This window comes from Nelumbo lutea, chromosome 1 (assembly GCF_056320005.1).
Source record: "Nelumbo lutea isolate HS-2025 chromosome 1, American lotus-T2T, whole genome shotgun sequence".
In the NCBI taxonomy this organism is placed as follows: domain Eukaryota; kingdom Viridiplantae; phylum Streptophyta; class Magnoliopsida; order Proteales; family Nelumbonaceae; genus Nelumbo; species Nelumbo lutea.
This window is the reverse complement of record NC_142684.1, coordinates 117,527,546-117,543,119: the sequence shown is the minus strand read 5'-3', so window position 1 is coordinate 117,543,119 and position 15,574 is coordinate 117,527,546. Positions and strand designations below refer to the sequence as shown.

The 15,574-nt window shown below is 38.6% G+C and overlaps 1 protein-coding gene across 1 annotated transcript; it reads left to right on the top strand.

Annotated features, from left to right (window-relative positions):
- The first annotated feature begins 3,654 nt into the window (after window positions 1-3,654).
- Window positions 3,655-12,141, top strand: LOC148877026 (cyclase-associated protein 1-like). Its single transcript, XM_088980475.1, has 10 exons — window positions 3,655-4,254; window positions 5,822-5,987; window positions 6,074-6,138; window positions 6,524-6,830; window positions 6,920-7,067; window positions 7,206-7,315; window positions 7,427-7,482; window positions 7,588-7,644; window positions 7,831-7,974; window positions 11,794-12,141. Exons 1-10 carry the CDS (start codon window positions 3,982-3,984, stop codon window positions 11,878-11,880), a joined length of 1,413 nt encoding a protein of 470 aa, XP_088836601.1. The 5' UTR covers window positions 3,655-3,981; the 3' UTR covers window positions 11,881-12,141.
- The last annotated feature ends 3,433 nt before the right edge of the window (window positions 12,142-15,574 follow it).

Below are 15,574 nucleotides of genomic sequence, written 5' to 3'. Positions count from 1 at the left end.
GACTCATTTTCATTCGCCATAAGCTTACTAGCCTTCGATCTGAGGTCGCGCTTAGTTTATTTAGTTCGGGTTTTCTAGTTCGCCACTTTCTTCCAGTTCGGTCGTCCTTCCTTGGTGAGTCTTCCTTAGCTTTTCTTTTTAGTTTGACTCAGTTGTCAATGTCTTCCTTTAGTTTTGATAGTCTCTTAGATGAGGCTGAGGGGGGTACCTAAGCACAAGTCGATAGCCGAGGTGAGGCTACTTCGGGCTCAGAGGCAGTCTGTGGCCCTTCCGAGGTGCAGCCACCTCGGGAGGCGTGAGAGGCCTCGGTTAACCTTGCATCCACATCTCATCAAGGTTGGGTGCCGGACAGCTTCGGCCCTTTGGTGATGACCTTGGACAGGCTCCGGGCCTTAGTACACCGGTATAACCTCCCGAGAGAGCTCTCCTACAGTCTCCTCGTAGGTAACTTTCCTTGGGAACATGATCACAATGAGATCGTGATTTTTGTAGAGCAGCTCATGGCTGGTTTTCGTCTACCTTTGCATCCCCTGATTATAGAGGTCCTCGAGTCTTTTAATATTACCATAGACTAGTTACACCCGAACTCCATCCGCAATGTAGTAGGGACCATTTTGCCCGAACTACCCAATAGGATCTCGGCCTGAAAATGGGATTACTTCGTGGTCCACAATCACGCGGGGTTTCCTTTCTCGACCCATTGGAGGGCGGTCATTCAAGATTCTGGTTTTAGACTAGACCTGAAGACAAGGGAGATGCTCCAGTCTTGGGCGAAGCTCGGCTTCATTTGCGCGGACTACCTTGCCGAAGATAAGCTCGTGCAGGCCGGCTTGATTCCTGGTAGGTCATCTTGGGTTTTTTACTTTTTTAAGGTTTTGATTAGTTCATGGGTAACCATCTGTTTTGCAGTCACCATGCCGGAGGTCAATGCCAAGAACCTTTTCAAGAGCCTGCAGAAGGGGAAGAAGAGGAGCGTGAAGAAGCCTCATCGGGAGGCCAACCCTTCAACCCCTGCCCCATTCGAGGTCCACACAACGGAGCCGATCTCCGACAAGCTCCCCCAAGAGGAGGTCTGCCCTCACCCTCCCGTGGTGGATCTGGATGAAGACGAGGGAAGTGCTTGGCAGCAGGAACCAGAGAGAACCCCTGTGCCCGAGCCGGAAGTTGCTCAGCCACCCGAGCCAACGAGCTCTTCCAGACCTCGATACGATCCCTCGAAAAGGAGTGTCCTGACCCACCAGTTCGGGATTCACAAGAGCGAGGAGGCCATCTTCTCCGAGGAGGTCCCGAATTGGGCTGATATGCCTACGGCTCGGCTTGGGGGTCGGGCTGCCAGCCACAGCATGGTGGTAGGTTTTTTTGCTTCACACTTTTGTTTCTTTGTGAATTTTTTAAAATGTACTTACCTCAGTTTTTCCTTGCCAAGTGAACTCCTCTATTAACGCACTGATGTGTCAGTCACAGATTCGTTTGAGGCAGCTTCAGGAAGCCAAAGATGAGGCACAAAAACTACATCGCGAACTTGATAAAGCTCGGGGCGAGGTGCTTAGGGCCAAGAAGGGAGCTCAAAGTCAGAAGGAGCTAATTCTGGCTTTAACTGAGGAAAAGGAGAAACAGTAGGAGCGGATCTCCGCGTTGACCAAGGAGAACTCGGCGTTGATCGAGGAGAGAACGAGGCTATGAGGATGATGTGAGCACGGTCTTGTGAGGACTGAATCCGATCTCACCTACTTCGTGATGAACTGGTATAATTGCTCAAAAAAAAAAAAACATCATCCATACCAAATACATCTTAATTAGGGATTGAAAAGTTATGTTACGGCCCTCCACTAAAATCACCACGATGAGATATGTACGATAAAATGATCAACAAGTGTTTCTTTGGGTTTTAGGACCCATTTACACAAAATCCTAAGGTTGTAATTTGAATAGGGATATGCTCATCACAGAGTGTACCTCACGCTAATTTTATACCTACATCCCACTATGTATTGGAAACATCTCCCATGAATAATAACTTGTAAGAATGAAAAATATTCCCAATACACAGCTGAAACATGCTGCTTTGTGAGGAACAATTTGGACTCTTGTAATTTAACAAAAGGCTTTTCATACACAAGAGAAAAGAAACATTTGACCGGTGATTTGGTGTAGAGTGGGACTTCTGAATTAACTGCACAGCTGGGTTACTAGGGTGCAATTTGAGCGGGTTTGAAGATTAAGCCCGAAGCAGTGTAAAATACAATAATTCAATGCCCGTTTGGGAGGGCATTCACACAGCAGCTATTTGCTTTGCAAAATGAGCCCCATACAAAAAGCCTAAAAAACTATATTAGGTAAAAAACTTGGAAAGCATCGATATGTTTTCATTGTCATGAAATCGATCTTTTAGTGAAATTAATTTATGGCCCATTTGGTTCATAGGAATAAGGGTTTGAAATCGAAATTAGAATGAGTCATTTCGATTCCAACTGTTTGGTTAGTGGAATCGTACACCATTTTCATTTTTAATGGCATTCTCCATTTGAGGGAATAATTTTTCACTCTCCATCGGGAACAAAATCATATTTAAACTTATTTTAATTCTGATTCTTGTCTAAATCAAGCAAATTATGTAAATAAACCATTCTGATTCTATTTTTTTATTATAAACAAAACAAATACTCACATTAATAGCTTTTATGAATCAGTTAACTGAAATCAGCTTAATCAAAGTTGAATAGCTACTGTCTCAGAGCACATACCAGCCAAACATCTTGGATCCGCTCCTCACCAATGGGCGCCTCACATGCACATTCACGGTGCATTAAGAACATCTCCCATAAATAATAATTGATAAATATGGGAGATATTTCTAATGTACAGTAGGATGTGCGTGTGAGGTGCCAAGTGTGAAGAACAGATCAGGCGCCAGGTGTGAGGAGCAGATCTGACCTCTTATTATAGGAGACTTTCAAACACGTGGAATGTAACTGTGAGGTCGGTGTGAGGAAAAGATTCTAATTCCTCCCCATGGTCAGGAATAATACGATGGTTGTCTTTTTATGGGTATATAATTTTTAATTAAATTAAAAGTAAAAAACAACTAACCTTTATTTTGGCTGTATGGTGTTTTTCTAGTTTTGTAAATTTTTAGTTAAACTAACTTTTATTTTCATTTTATACTTTATAATTTTTTAATTAAATTAAAAAAAAACAACTCTTTTTCTAGTTTTGTAAATTTTTAGTTAAACTAACTTTTATTTTGGCAGTATGCCTGGCATAACGCCGTGCGTCAGCGAAATGTTATCCGTAACAAACTGCCAACAAATGCAGCCATTTCGGAGTCCGGATCCGGGCTCGGGACTTACATCAATTCTCTGGTGTGATGTGACATGTGAGGCAGTGAGGGATCCGGGATCTCGGTGATTCAGGATCATTAACACACGTGGCAGAGGAAGATAAACAGTGGGGAACCTGTTTTGATAACAAGGATCCTTAGCCTGGATGGTCCCTGGGTCTATAACCGTATATTCTGAATCCAACGGCTGATGCTTATTATGGTTGTGCAACCTCGGGATAAAGATCCAACGGTAAGCAGCTGGGAGTTCCTGGTCCCTGGGAGCCGGGAGTTACATTTGGACGGTTTGGATCGACGACAATCTGTTCGAAATGTGAAATATAGTTCCTGGGAAGTCGCAACTCGCAAATTTGACAACTTCAATACCACGCCCCCCAAAACCCGCGCCAAAATAAAACGGGAAAGAGCGAGATGTTGGAAGGCTTGAAGCATTCGGATCGGATATATCGAACTTCAGGGATCAGGTTCAGGGGCGATTCATCCACAAAAAGTAGCAGAATGTTTCCTTTCTTTTCCTTTCCTTCAAAGAGAAGAACGGAGGAGTGAGAGAGGAATCATGGCCGGGTGATTGTTACGAAGGAAAACATCTCTGGTTTTATCCATAAGAGAGTGGGAGATAGATCTTCGATCAAACCCTAGAAATGGAGGAGAAAATGATACAGCGGTTGGAGTCCGCAGTAGCTCGTCTGGAAGAGCTTTCTGTTGGGTTCCGTCCCGTGAGTTCGTCGGAAGTGGGTGTGGATGCACGGATGGATCCGATAATCCTTGCTTACGATGATCTCATGGCGAATTTCCTCGGTAGGGTCTCTGCCGCTGCGGAGAATATCGGGGGAAAAGTTCTGGAAGTGACGAAGGTCGTCGAGGAGGCATTCTCTGTTCAGAAGGAACTTCTTGTCAAGGCCAAGCAATGTCAGGTCGGTTTTCTCCTGGTTCAAATAAATTTTTGTTGAAGTTTGTGAATTTTGAACTTTTTATTAGGAATGGATGCATTCTTGTGTTTATTTCTTGTCCTACACTTGTATCCGTTGGAAAAGATCAGCAACTTCTGTTTATATTGCTCTGCTATTGACATCGCGTGTGGGAAGGTTCTTATATTGGTTGATATGATTGGATCTAGTTTAATTATACGATACTGAATTTGGACCAGTTGATTCTGATATTTCGTCATGAGTTTGGTTGGTTTGACAAGCTTTCTATACAAGTTATAGGTTCCTTCTGATTTACGAGAAAAAACTAGTCAACTTTCTATTGCATCTGTAGTTCCTTTCTTTATGTAGCGAATAACCAAGCATGAATAGCTTGATTCTCTAATGGAAGATATACGGTTATATATACATTTTTTGCCTAGGCCTTGGGATTTCATGGAGAATATCAGTCTTGTTTTCTTTACTGTAATGAACAGCAAAACTCCTTATAATATTATCCTATCACAGAAAAATGGTTGGGCATTGCTGATTATTGCTTAATATTGTTTTTGAACTAATATGCTCATGCAAGCTCACCCATACAGTAATATTTACCCTATTGATTGTCTCCATGCTGCCTGCCTGAAACAAAGTAACTCTTTATGGATCTTCTTTCATTTGAACAAAACTTGCAAGCTGCAACATAAATCCTTAGGGCCATAGATTTTACCATGCATCGATTAAAACAACCTATGAGTAGTGATTATCCTCCAGGAAGTAACAGAGCTCTGTAACAATCTTCTGTCATTGGTAGAGCTTTCACAAGTTGAAATTGTAAAAGTCCTGAAGTCCACCAGGCATGAAAATGGGTGAAGGATTTAACATGTCATTTGCCTTAAAATATTACATTTTTGGAGCAATTTTGGTGTAGACAACATTGGTCTGGTAGGTCTAGCTTCCAAAAGCTGATGCGCCGAAAAGACGCGAGAAGCCCAAAACGGGTGATTTTCGTGAAGCTCCAAATGGAGCTATTGCCCTTTTTTTCTATTCGTCTTCGTGCGGAAAGACATGCCTTAACCAAACGGGCTTCAGGCCACTTAGATCTTAATGCAAAAGCTCAATGCGTCTTTTGACTGTCAGAGCTACTAGATCTTCCCAAAAAGACTTGCCAAATGGCCCCTTAGTAAAGACAATGCTACATAATCACCTTAGTTAACATAATCACATTATGTTACTGCTTTTGATTTATTGATTTGTTCCCAAAGAATGTGGGGCCCAATAGATACTCATCTGAGGCTTGAAAAGAAAGAATCAGACAGAAAATAGACATGAAAGAAAATAAATAACCTTTTTTTATATCTTTTGAAGGTCTACACAACGGGGGGTAGCCCATCCCCCAACCCAGGTGCAGGCGGGATTTGATCCCAAGTCTCCGCTATGACCAGCAGGAGACCTTACCAACCTGCTGGTTGGCACCTTGCGAAATAAGTAACCATTCACCCACACATGTAATATGCAGTTCTTCTCGTCTACCTTACTAAATTGTTTAATTTTGGTTTGCTTTTGTGTGTTACAGAAACCTGACATTGCGGGTCTGGCAGAATTTCTCAAGCCATTGAATGAGGTCATCATGAAGGCAAATGCATTGACTGAAGGACGGCCTGATTTCTTCAATCACTTGAAGACTGCTGCTGACAGTCTCACAGCCTTAGCTTGGATTGCCTACTCAGGCAAAGACTGTGGTGAGAGACTTGTTTACTAATGTTTGTGTGCTAAAAGCATCTATTTTCAGTTTTCAAACATCATTTTCTTGCCTTTTTTTTTCAAGGTATGAGTCTTCCTATTGCACATGTGGAAGAGAGTTGGCAAATGGCTGAGTTCTACAACAATAAGGTATTTCAGGGTGATGTGAATTATAATAATTTACTACCACACAATAGGAATATGGCCATACAAATCCTGGAAATCCTTTGTGCTATATTTTCTGGTGTTGTCAAAATTTTGTTTTATCTTTAACATTAATACTTAATAGTATATATTCATATTAAAACACTGATCTGAAAGATCTCAACTCTTTGTATGTGTCATATTGTTGGTATCCTATGCCTTTTTAAGTTTCCATTTGATTTATGGTCAATGGCATTGTTTAGTCCTGTGGTGGTTTCTCTCAAATCTATCCTTTTCACTCTACTTCTGTTTATTGACAAGGAAATAAATGCACATGGATTTTATGAACTCAGTAGGTTAATTCTGACATTCCACATTTGATTTATCTCAGGTTCTAGTGGAGTATAAAAGTAAAGACCCTAATCATGTGGAGTGGGCCAAAGCTCTGAAGGAGCTCTATTTACCAGGTTTGAGGGATTATGTTAAGTGTTTCTGTCCTCTGGGTCCAGTATGGAATCCTACTGGAAAAATGGTTGCTAGTGGCTTGGCATCCGCACAGTCAAAACCTTCTCTGCCAAATGCCCCTGCCCCTCCACCAGCTTTCACTTCTGAATCTTCTGGTTCTTCATCATCATGTCCAAAGGAAGGGATGTCAGCTGTATTTCGTGAAATCAATTCAGGGAAGCCTGTGACTGCTGGTAAATGGAGCAACATAACCATTACTTGATGAAATAAGCACCGTTTTGGATGGATAATTTTATGATTTCATTTGAATCTTGCTTCCTAGGATTGAGAAAGGTAACAGATGATATGAAGACAAAGAACCGCACGGATAGAACTAGCATTGTTGGTGCTAGTGAAAAAGAGACACGTACCACTTCCCTGTCCTCGTCTAAGGCTGGGCCTCCAAAATTTGAGCTTCAAATGGGTCGCAAGTGAGGATTTTAAAGATGTTCTTTGAAATTGAAGTTATCCATGTTTTCAAGAAGCATCATTTGTTATATGCTTTACATTCATATAAGCCATGGACATTGGTGTTTGATTTGTCTTTAATTTATTTATGTGTTTCACAGATGGGTTGTTGAGAATCAAATCGGAAATAAGGGCTTGGTTATTGATGACTGTGATGCAAAACAATCTGTATATGTTTTCGGATGCAAAGATTCTGTTTTGCAAATCAAAGGTAATTGCTGCTTCTCTATAAGTTTTAGTATTTTTTTGGCAGATTATCTAATTATTTTACATGTAACATGGTTGGCCATCTGATCCATATTATTACCTGAATATTGTGCAGAGAAAGTGAACAATATAACACTTGACAAATGCACTAAGATGGGAATTGTATTCACGGTTAGTATGAAACCATGTGAACAACGATTGCTATTGTCTTATACACAACTAGTGCACAAAGCAGTAGAGTGGGCTAGACTCTCATGATTTTGGTGGTTTAAACAGGATGTTGTAGCAGCTTGTGAGATCGTGAATTGCAATGGTGTTGAGTTGCAATGCCAGGTATCCAACTTTTCCTGTTTCTATAAATTACTATATTTGAATTAAAGGTTTATTCAGAAATTCATCAATTGAAAGATGAACACACCTTTATGCATGAAACATTACAATGATCAAGTGTTTGCTTCCTGGAACTGTATTATTATTGAGTTTCTTTTAGTTATCATTCTTTTCTTCTATTGTTTTCAGGGCTCAGCTCCAACAATTTCAGTGGACAATACAGGAGGCTGCCAATTATACCTAGGCAAAGATTCGCTGGAAGCTTCTATAACAACAGCAAAGTCGAGTGAAATAAATGTTTTAATACCTGGTGAAGGCCCTGATGCTGATTGGGTATGGACTTGTCTTTTGCTCATTTGTTTTTTCTGTATTTGCAGTTGGTATAATTGGTTTTTAGTTTCTTCACTCGGTGTGGGGTGCTTGCATGATGTGTCATTGTATATTTCCTGTAAGGTATTTATGCATCCACTTTTAAATTTGTTATTGTTTTTGTGCAAAATTTTCACCTGTTACAACTTACAAATCCACATTATCAAATACTCTTGCATTGGTTCTTTTTTGGTTCCTCCTATAAGGATAGGCTCTTTTAGGAACTTAGGATGCCCCTAGAAGGGTCCCTTTAGTTTTGGCATTACTGCAATTTGACAGTGTAGCTGTTGTTGTTCCGTACAAAACAAAGCTATCTTATCTTGCATATCAGCCTTTGATATAGATGTATCGTATTCAGGTATGACATTTTCCCTTGAGGTGAACTTTCATAAACTGCACAGACTTGATTGATGCATCAAATTAGTTCACCTGAGTGGGGAATATTAATCTGCCCTATTAAAATCAGTTTTCAGAATTCCTGTCGCATGGAAGTATTTTTGGAGCATTCTCAAGTAATATTGTTGGATTACATAGAAGGCCAACAGCATATATCTAATTATGACATATACTGTGAAGGAAACAACATAAATAAACTTTTGCATGCTCTTTCTTTTAGATGTTTCACTTTACACTTGTGGCAGTTGCCTTCCTTGTTTCCTTTATCTAGTAAAGATATGGGTATTGCTGGCATACCCAAAAGAAATGTGAAACTATCTTTTAAATTTTAAAATTCCCATACTCGATATAAGTTCAAGCATTGGATGAAGCCCAGACTAATAAACTCATTTGACACATTTTTTTTGTTATAATTCCATTTTTTCTCCCAACTTCATGCTCAAAGTTTGAAGGATTATGTTGTATATGCTTGGTCAAATGGCAACTGAAGAGGATAATAAACATGCCATTTTTTCTGTTAATGGGAAATGCCAGGTCCATTTTGTAGCAATGAAATCAGAAAAGTTAAACCATATCACGGATCTGTCACATTGCTAACTCAGCAGGCTTTTGACATGTGCATAGGTTAGACGGGAGAAACATGTTGGCAACTTGGTGTTGGTCCTGGATATAAAATGTTGTATATGCTTATTTTTGTACTTTATATATGAAATATGTTTCTAGCAAAATAAAGCATCGTAGTGCATTTATGTTTGGTAAAACTAATGTTAGTAGAATAAGCTGGTGTGGATAAAATTTATGTAAACGGTATTGCCAATAATTGATATATATGATAAATGGTATTTTCTATGAAACAATGCTGGCATGCAACCAATTCAGAAAAACTGTGGGTGTTTAAGGTCAAATCATATCAAAATGATAATTGAGATACAAGATCACAATTGCTCAGCATAGTTGCGAAGTTGATGCTTAGGTGTAAGGGTGGTGTAAAGAGCATTGTGAATGATAGACAAAATGGGTTTAGCACAAACCGTGAAATCAATAGCAAAGTATTGTATCCATTATAGTAAGGCTAGTGACCCTCGTCATATATTCTTCATAATAAGCCTCTTCTTGCTACTTCTCCCTAAATTTCTATCATCAAAACAAAGCATCATCTATGTCTATGGCAGATCAGGAGTTTTGCCCTTTCTCTGTAGTCAATAACTCCCTAAATTTACTTAGGCATCTTTTCCTTATATTTTTGTGATGTCAAAGAGGAATGCTACCCCCAGGCTTGTGTAGCACTTTTTGGTTCTATCAAAATAATAATAATAACTCCTCTGTTTTGTATGACCAGAAAACGGGCTCATATCTTTCTTTTCCCCTTCTCATTGTCTGCCATTAACACACACACACAGGTGCATCATCTCTCTCTGTATTTCTGTAATATTCAACATAAACAAAGGCTTCATCCATTCTTTTTTTGTTCCTTTTCCTATTGATTTATAACAAACAAAAAGTCTCTTTGCATCTCCATCTCGCATGAACAGAATATGGATCCACCCCCTAGTGTTTTTATAGGCTATGTAATGTTTCTTTTATTCCACCATTAATTAAACTAAAAAAAAAAAAAGCTAAAAGTAACCAGATTTTTATATTAAAAGAATGTCATCTAGGTGATGCCTAGGTAGGTGCCATGTTGCTTAGATGCTAAAGCACCACCACTTTGCCTGGCCTCACCTAGAAGCACCTTGACAACTATGTTGGTTAGTAACTTAGTATGGATTCTGATGGGAAGGCATTCTTCATTTTTTTATCTACAAATTTTAGTAAATGTTTCATGGGTGTCTTAGGAAGACCAAACCTTTCATTTTTCTTTCATTACCAGGTGAAATCTCAATAATGTCTTGTCCCTATTATTTGGGGCTGACAACATGAATCATGTTCCTGCATTCCAGTAAATCAAATGCTTTCCATGAACTTATTAGTCCCCTACCCTTCCCCTTTTCGTTTTGATCTTCAAGTGCCATTAACTTGCACAAAGTCACCTTTCACTGGTTTATTCATTGTATGTACATGAATAGTGCATCTCATCTCAATGTTGTCACCTCGATACAAAAAACAGCATCAGAAAATTTGTTATGCCTTCATTATTGAGGTGACAATGTTACCCATTCATTCAATGGTATTATTGTTGGCTCTCCTTGATGTTTTTTACCTTAAAGTACATAGCACAGTTTAAATATTGTCTTAGTTATTAGTTTAATAAATATTTCATATAGCTTTCTTTTGGACTTTTGTCCTTAAAACAAATTACACATCAATGCTTTTATTTATCACATTTCCCATCTCTCGTCTTTTCAGAATCTGAAACTCCACCCTTTTCTTACACATTTTATGGCAGATAGCTGTATTTTAGTGATATAAATTTTCATAAGACAAGTGGAGATTATGATGCCGTCCATTTTTTAAGTTTTTTTTTTTTTTTTGGTTCTGTGATTCCACCCTTTTGTTTCACATTTTATGGTGGATAACTATATTTTATTGTATAAATTTAAAAATATGAGGCCATCCACGTGCCTTGCAAGTGCAGTATTGCCACCAGGTTTATACAGTTTAGGGCACTATTCCTAGCTGCATCTTAGATCCTGCTTCACAAGTATATCTGGTTAGCCTTTTTTCTTCACCTTTTATAGTGGATGCTTTATTTTATTGCATAACTTTAAAATTATGAGGCCTTCCATGAGCTTTGCAAGTGCACTAAATTGTGTAATGGCCTTTTTTTTTTCTGTTTATAAAACTCAGTTTGGATTCTGTCCAATTAAAAAAACAAAGGAAAAAAAAAAAACTCAGTTTAGATTCTTTCCACACAAAATTGTTCCAGTTATTGGTTATATTCCACATATGCTATTTAAAGTATTCAATTTCATCATTTTTAGACTATTTGTTGTGCATGTAACTCAATTTATATTCTCTCCTTATAAAAATGTTTCAATGCTTTTAGATTAAGTGAATACTTTTGAGGGTCCATTTGGTTCGCGGGAATAGGGGTCTGGAATGGGAATCAAAATGGTCCCAATCATTTGGTTGGGTGGACTCCAAAGCCTATTCCCATTCCTAGTGGAATGACATCCCCTCGTTTGAGGAAATGGTCATTCCCTCCCCCTTCCTTCAAAATGAGAATCAATTTCAGTTGATTTCAACTCCAATTCCAATTCCGTCTTGTAGAAGGAATAGACCATTACAACTCCGATTCCAACAACTTTTGATTCTGGTTTCGAATTGAATATCTAGATTTATACACATAATACCTTGAAAAACTTATAAAAAAAAAAAGCAAAATACGAACGTGTTGTTGCTTATTTCTGTTCTGTGGGTGATATTTTAATTGCATTTACACTGCAGGTGGAGCATGCATTGCCTCACCAGTTTGTTCACGTGTACAAGGATGGCCAACTTGTAACATCCCCAGTCTCTCACTCTGGGGGTTAGATGACAAATCATCGGCTAATATTCGGCAATTATTGCGTAGAATATGAGAAGCTGCTTTCTGCTTGTCTTATTTTTTGTCCTTTGCTCCAATTAAAGGTCAGCGTCTGTATATGGCCTATATATGTAAACCGCTATTCATTGTTTTTTTCCGAGTTTAACTAAGGTGCATTTCATATATTTGCTGCACGTTAGATCAAAATTTCAATCAATCTTGTTAAAAGACAGTCATATGGTATATTTAATTTTAATTGGTTCATGTTATACAATGTGTACTTTTACATTTCGTCTCTAACAATGTTAAACGTGTCACTATGAATCCCCGAACATGTCGCATAATTGCTGATGTGTTCACAGTTATGTTGCAGCAATTTTCATAAAAATCCATTACAGATAAATTTTTTTCTTGATCAAACAGTTGTATTTATTTTATGTTTTGGGCAGAGTTTGAATCGTGACTCGTAAGCAGTAACTATCCTTTGTCTTTGCTGAGTTTTCTGGCAGCGGTTTTTGTGGCATAATAAGTTGAAATTTTGGTTTATTGTCTTTTACAGCAACTTTTTCTGTTTGGTACTATTGTTATAGTAAACGTTTTCAGCACTAGTATCCATTATTAAGTGCCACATCACTGCCCTGTTGGCAGTAACGAGTTGCAGCTCCAGAAAATGCCAAATTTGGCATTGTTCCAAGCAGTGACTTTCTGATTTCTGAGGCGTCGCTTGGATCACCATCTTTTATGAAAAACAGTTTCAAACAAATGCTCATTTCCTGGAGAACCGTTTTTTTCGGTATCACGCTGATGTGGTGCTGTTGCTCTTCGGAAACGGCAACAATGCCAAACAGCCGCTATGTTCACATAACATCCAAGTTGCAACTGATAGTGGGAATTTTCTCATAGATGTATATTAAATTCTTGGAGAGATGTATGTGATTGGATTCTCATGTAGTTAGATTCTTATGTTGCAGGGAATTCCTTCTCTCATTACTGTCACTGGTAGAATATGAATCACCTGCTAATAAAATGCATTCTAACACCCTTACGATATGGGTCTGGAGTCAGTCGTCCAGCAGAAATTGATTTTCTATCGATCATTAACGCATATCATCTTGATGGACCTTGTGATTTGTGATATCTTTTAGCAGTGGTAATCATGGTTTTCAAAAACTGGACTGGACGGTTGAATTGGAAAAATTAGGAATTAGTCATCTGATCAATTCTGTTTTATCCCAGAACTGTCATTTTGGCCAAAAACCATTGATTTGATCAGCAAACTGTTGATCCAGGTGATTGAATCATTCGAACCATCCAATATTTTTTGGTTATTTTTTAATTTTTTTTTTATTAAAATGGGCCATCCATTCAGTTCATTTGGCCTAGGAACCGGACCCTGAACAGTTTTGGTTCGATTTTAAAAGCCTTGGTGGTTGAGAAAACTGGGAACATGTTCCATCTTGCAACTCGAAAAGTGGTACTTTGTTGGTCGTATGGTCCAGGTCAGGGACCCAATAGCTGTTTCAGGGGGTAGTAAACTTTGTAAAAGTGGAAGATTATAGGTGATTGTACTTTTTTCACATGCCTGCTTGGAGACTGGATCCTACCATACATTGGGATCATCTCCCATATTTATAAATTATTATTCATGGGAGATGTTCTCAATCTACAGTGGATGTGCCTGTGAGGAGAAGACCCCGTTGTCGTGTCTGAGTAGAAACCAGATTCAGTCAGTGCCGAACCCGTTCTAACAGCCATTATAGCCTTGCATTTCAGTCGGTGTAGAACCCGTTCCAACAGCCATTATAGCTTGCATTGGAAAGATTCAGCTTCAGGGCAAATTCTGTTCAGTCAACTTTTACTGCCTTGCATTGAAAATGTCTCCCTACTTATATGCTTTATTTCATGGGGAGATATTCCTAATGCAAGGTTGGGAAAGGCTATTAAAACGGTGTGGGCATGAATTTTCCCTAATTGAAATGGCTTCACATTGAAAATATCTCTAAATAAAACACATAAGGACGGAGATGTTCTTAATGCAAAGTTGTAAAGGCTGTTCAAGCACCGGGCCTGAGTATCAGATGATCATCGTACAAAAATATCGAATGCATACTAAATGCCTAAATCCGTTTTTAGGGAAGGGACTTTTTGGATCCTAACTTCTCCAAATCGAAAGTACAACGTACATCCTGGTTGTAACTTGTAGGCCCTCAATATTTCATATCAATCCATAGATTCCCATCCAAATGCTCTCAAGGAAAGCATTTGATATTTCAAGAGGCAGAGGTAGTTGAATAGCAATATCTACATGAAATGTTTTAAGATTGATTTGGAAACACAAGGATCAAGTTAAATGGATAAATTTATGATATTATAATTAAATAATAGAGTAAAATACAAAAATTTCCCTTAAAGTTTCTGATAATCATAAAAACTTCTCCTATATTTTTACTTTAGTAAGAAATTCCCTTCTATTTTTTAAATCAACAAAAATCTCCCTTCCGTCAATGACCAAAATGGAAAATGTTAAACCGATGATAATTTTTTTCAAAATACCTATTTTATCCAACAAAGCAAATTTCGAGTACCGCGCCATTAAAGCTTCCTTCAAGGTTGGTAAAGCAAGGATTCGAGTGGAGTAGAACGTTTATGTCTACTACTATTTCTCTTTGTAGAAGCAGACGTTGATGAAGATGTAGACGTAACGGAATTTGACAAAGATGTAGTAGAAGCAAATCTGCTCAGCTTCTTATCCCTCTCATAACCCCTGTTCTTCTCTGACCTCTGATTCCCGACTTTGACCGCATTCAAATCCATCGGTAGAACAAAGTTACAGAATAAACCTTTGATTCATTGACCCAAAACCAGTTCAGATTTCAGAGCGAATTAAAAAATAAAATAAAAGCTATCAACTCACTGGTAGAGGAATACACAGGCAACACAGAGAAGTCCGAGCGTTCATTGAAAAGCTGGCAAAGAAATACACAGGCAACACCTACAATCTCATCGCCATGAACTATAACCATTTCTGCAACTATGCCTGCCTCAGACTCACTGGTAAACCAGTCCCTCGCTGGGTCGATGAATCTGAACTGGTTTTGGGTCGCTCTGAAATCTGTTGAATTTGTTTAATTAGCCATCTGTTTGCTGTTTGCTTCCTGCAGTACATGGCGTCGAAGGCATATTCGACGCCAAATAATAAAGGACGTTTTCGGTTTCGAAAGAAAGGATGTAAAAGCTTTCACCTCTACCCTCTCTTCTCACTCACTACTCATTCTGCTCAGTGCTGACTAACCATTTGTCGTCTTAAGTTTTTACTATTGGATATAACACAATCTGTTCGAATGATGTGTAAAAATCTGGGTTTTCTTTTTTTTTTTTTATATTTCTTTTTATTTCCTTTTCTCCTTCATTTCTCTCCCTCCCTCACCATCCCCGTGATTCCAACCAAAATCTGTCCCATAAAATTATTTTTCTCAAAATGTAAAAAAGAAAAATAGTACAAGAAGGGGAAATAATAAGAGACTGAGAGAGAGAAAGGAGGAAGGAAAAAAAACCTTCTTCCTTTTTGGTTTCTCTCTCCTTAATAAGTCTCATGACTTATCCTCTTCTTAACTCTTGTGTTGTATCTACTCGCAACAACAACAACATCAACAAACAAGGATGCGATTCCCACAGTCGTCACTCCGAAATGGTGAGACTCCA

What these genes read in the sequence shown, in the direction of transcription:
- LOC148877026 (XM_088980475.1), top strand. Translation starts at nt 3,982, where the DNA reads ATGGAGGAGAAAATGATACAGCGGTTGGAGTCCGCAGTAGCTCGTCTG. An exon ending in AGGGAAGCCTGTGACTGCTG is followed by an intron (nt 6,831 to 6,919) that starts GTAAATGGAGCA and finishes CTTGCTTCCTAG; the next exon opens with GATTGAGAAAGGTAACAGAT. An exon ending in GTGTTGAGTTGCAATGCCAG is followed by an intron (nt 7,645 to 7,830) that starts GTATCCAACTTT and finishes TATTGTTTTCAG; the next exon opens with GGCTCAGCTCCAACAATTTC.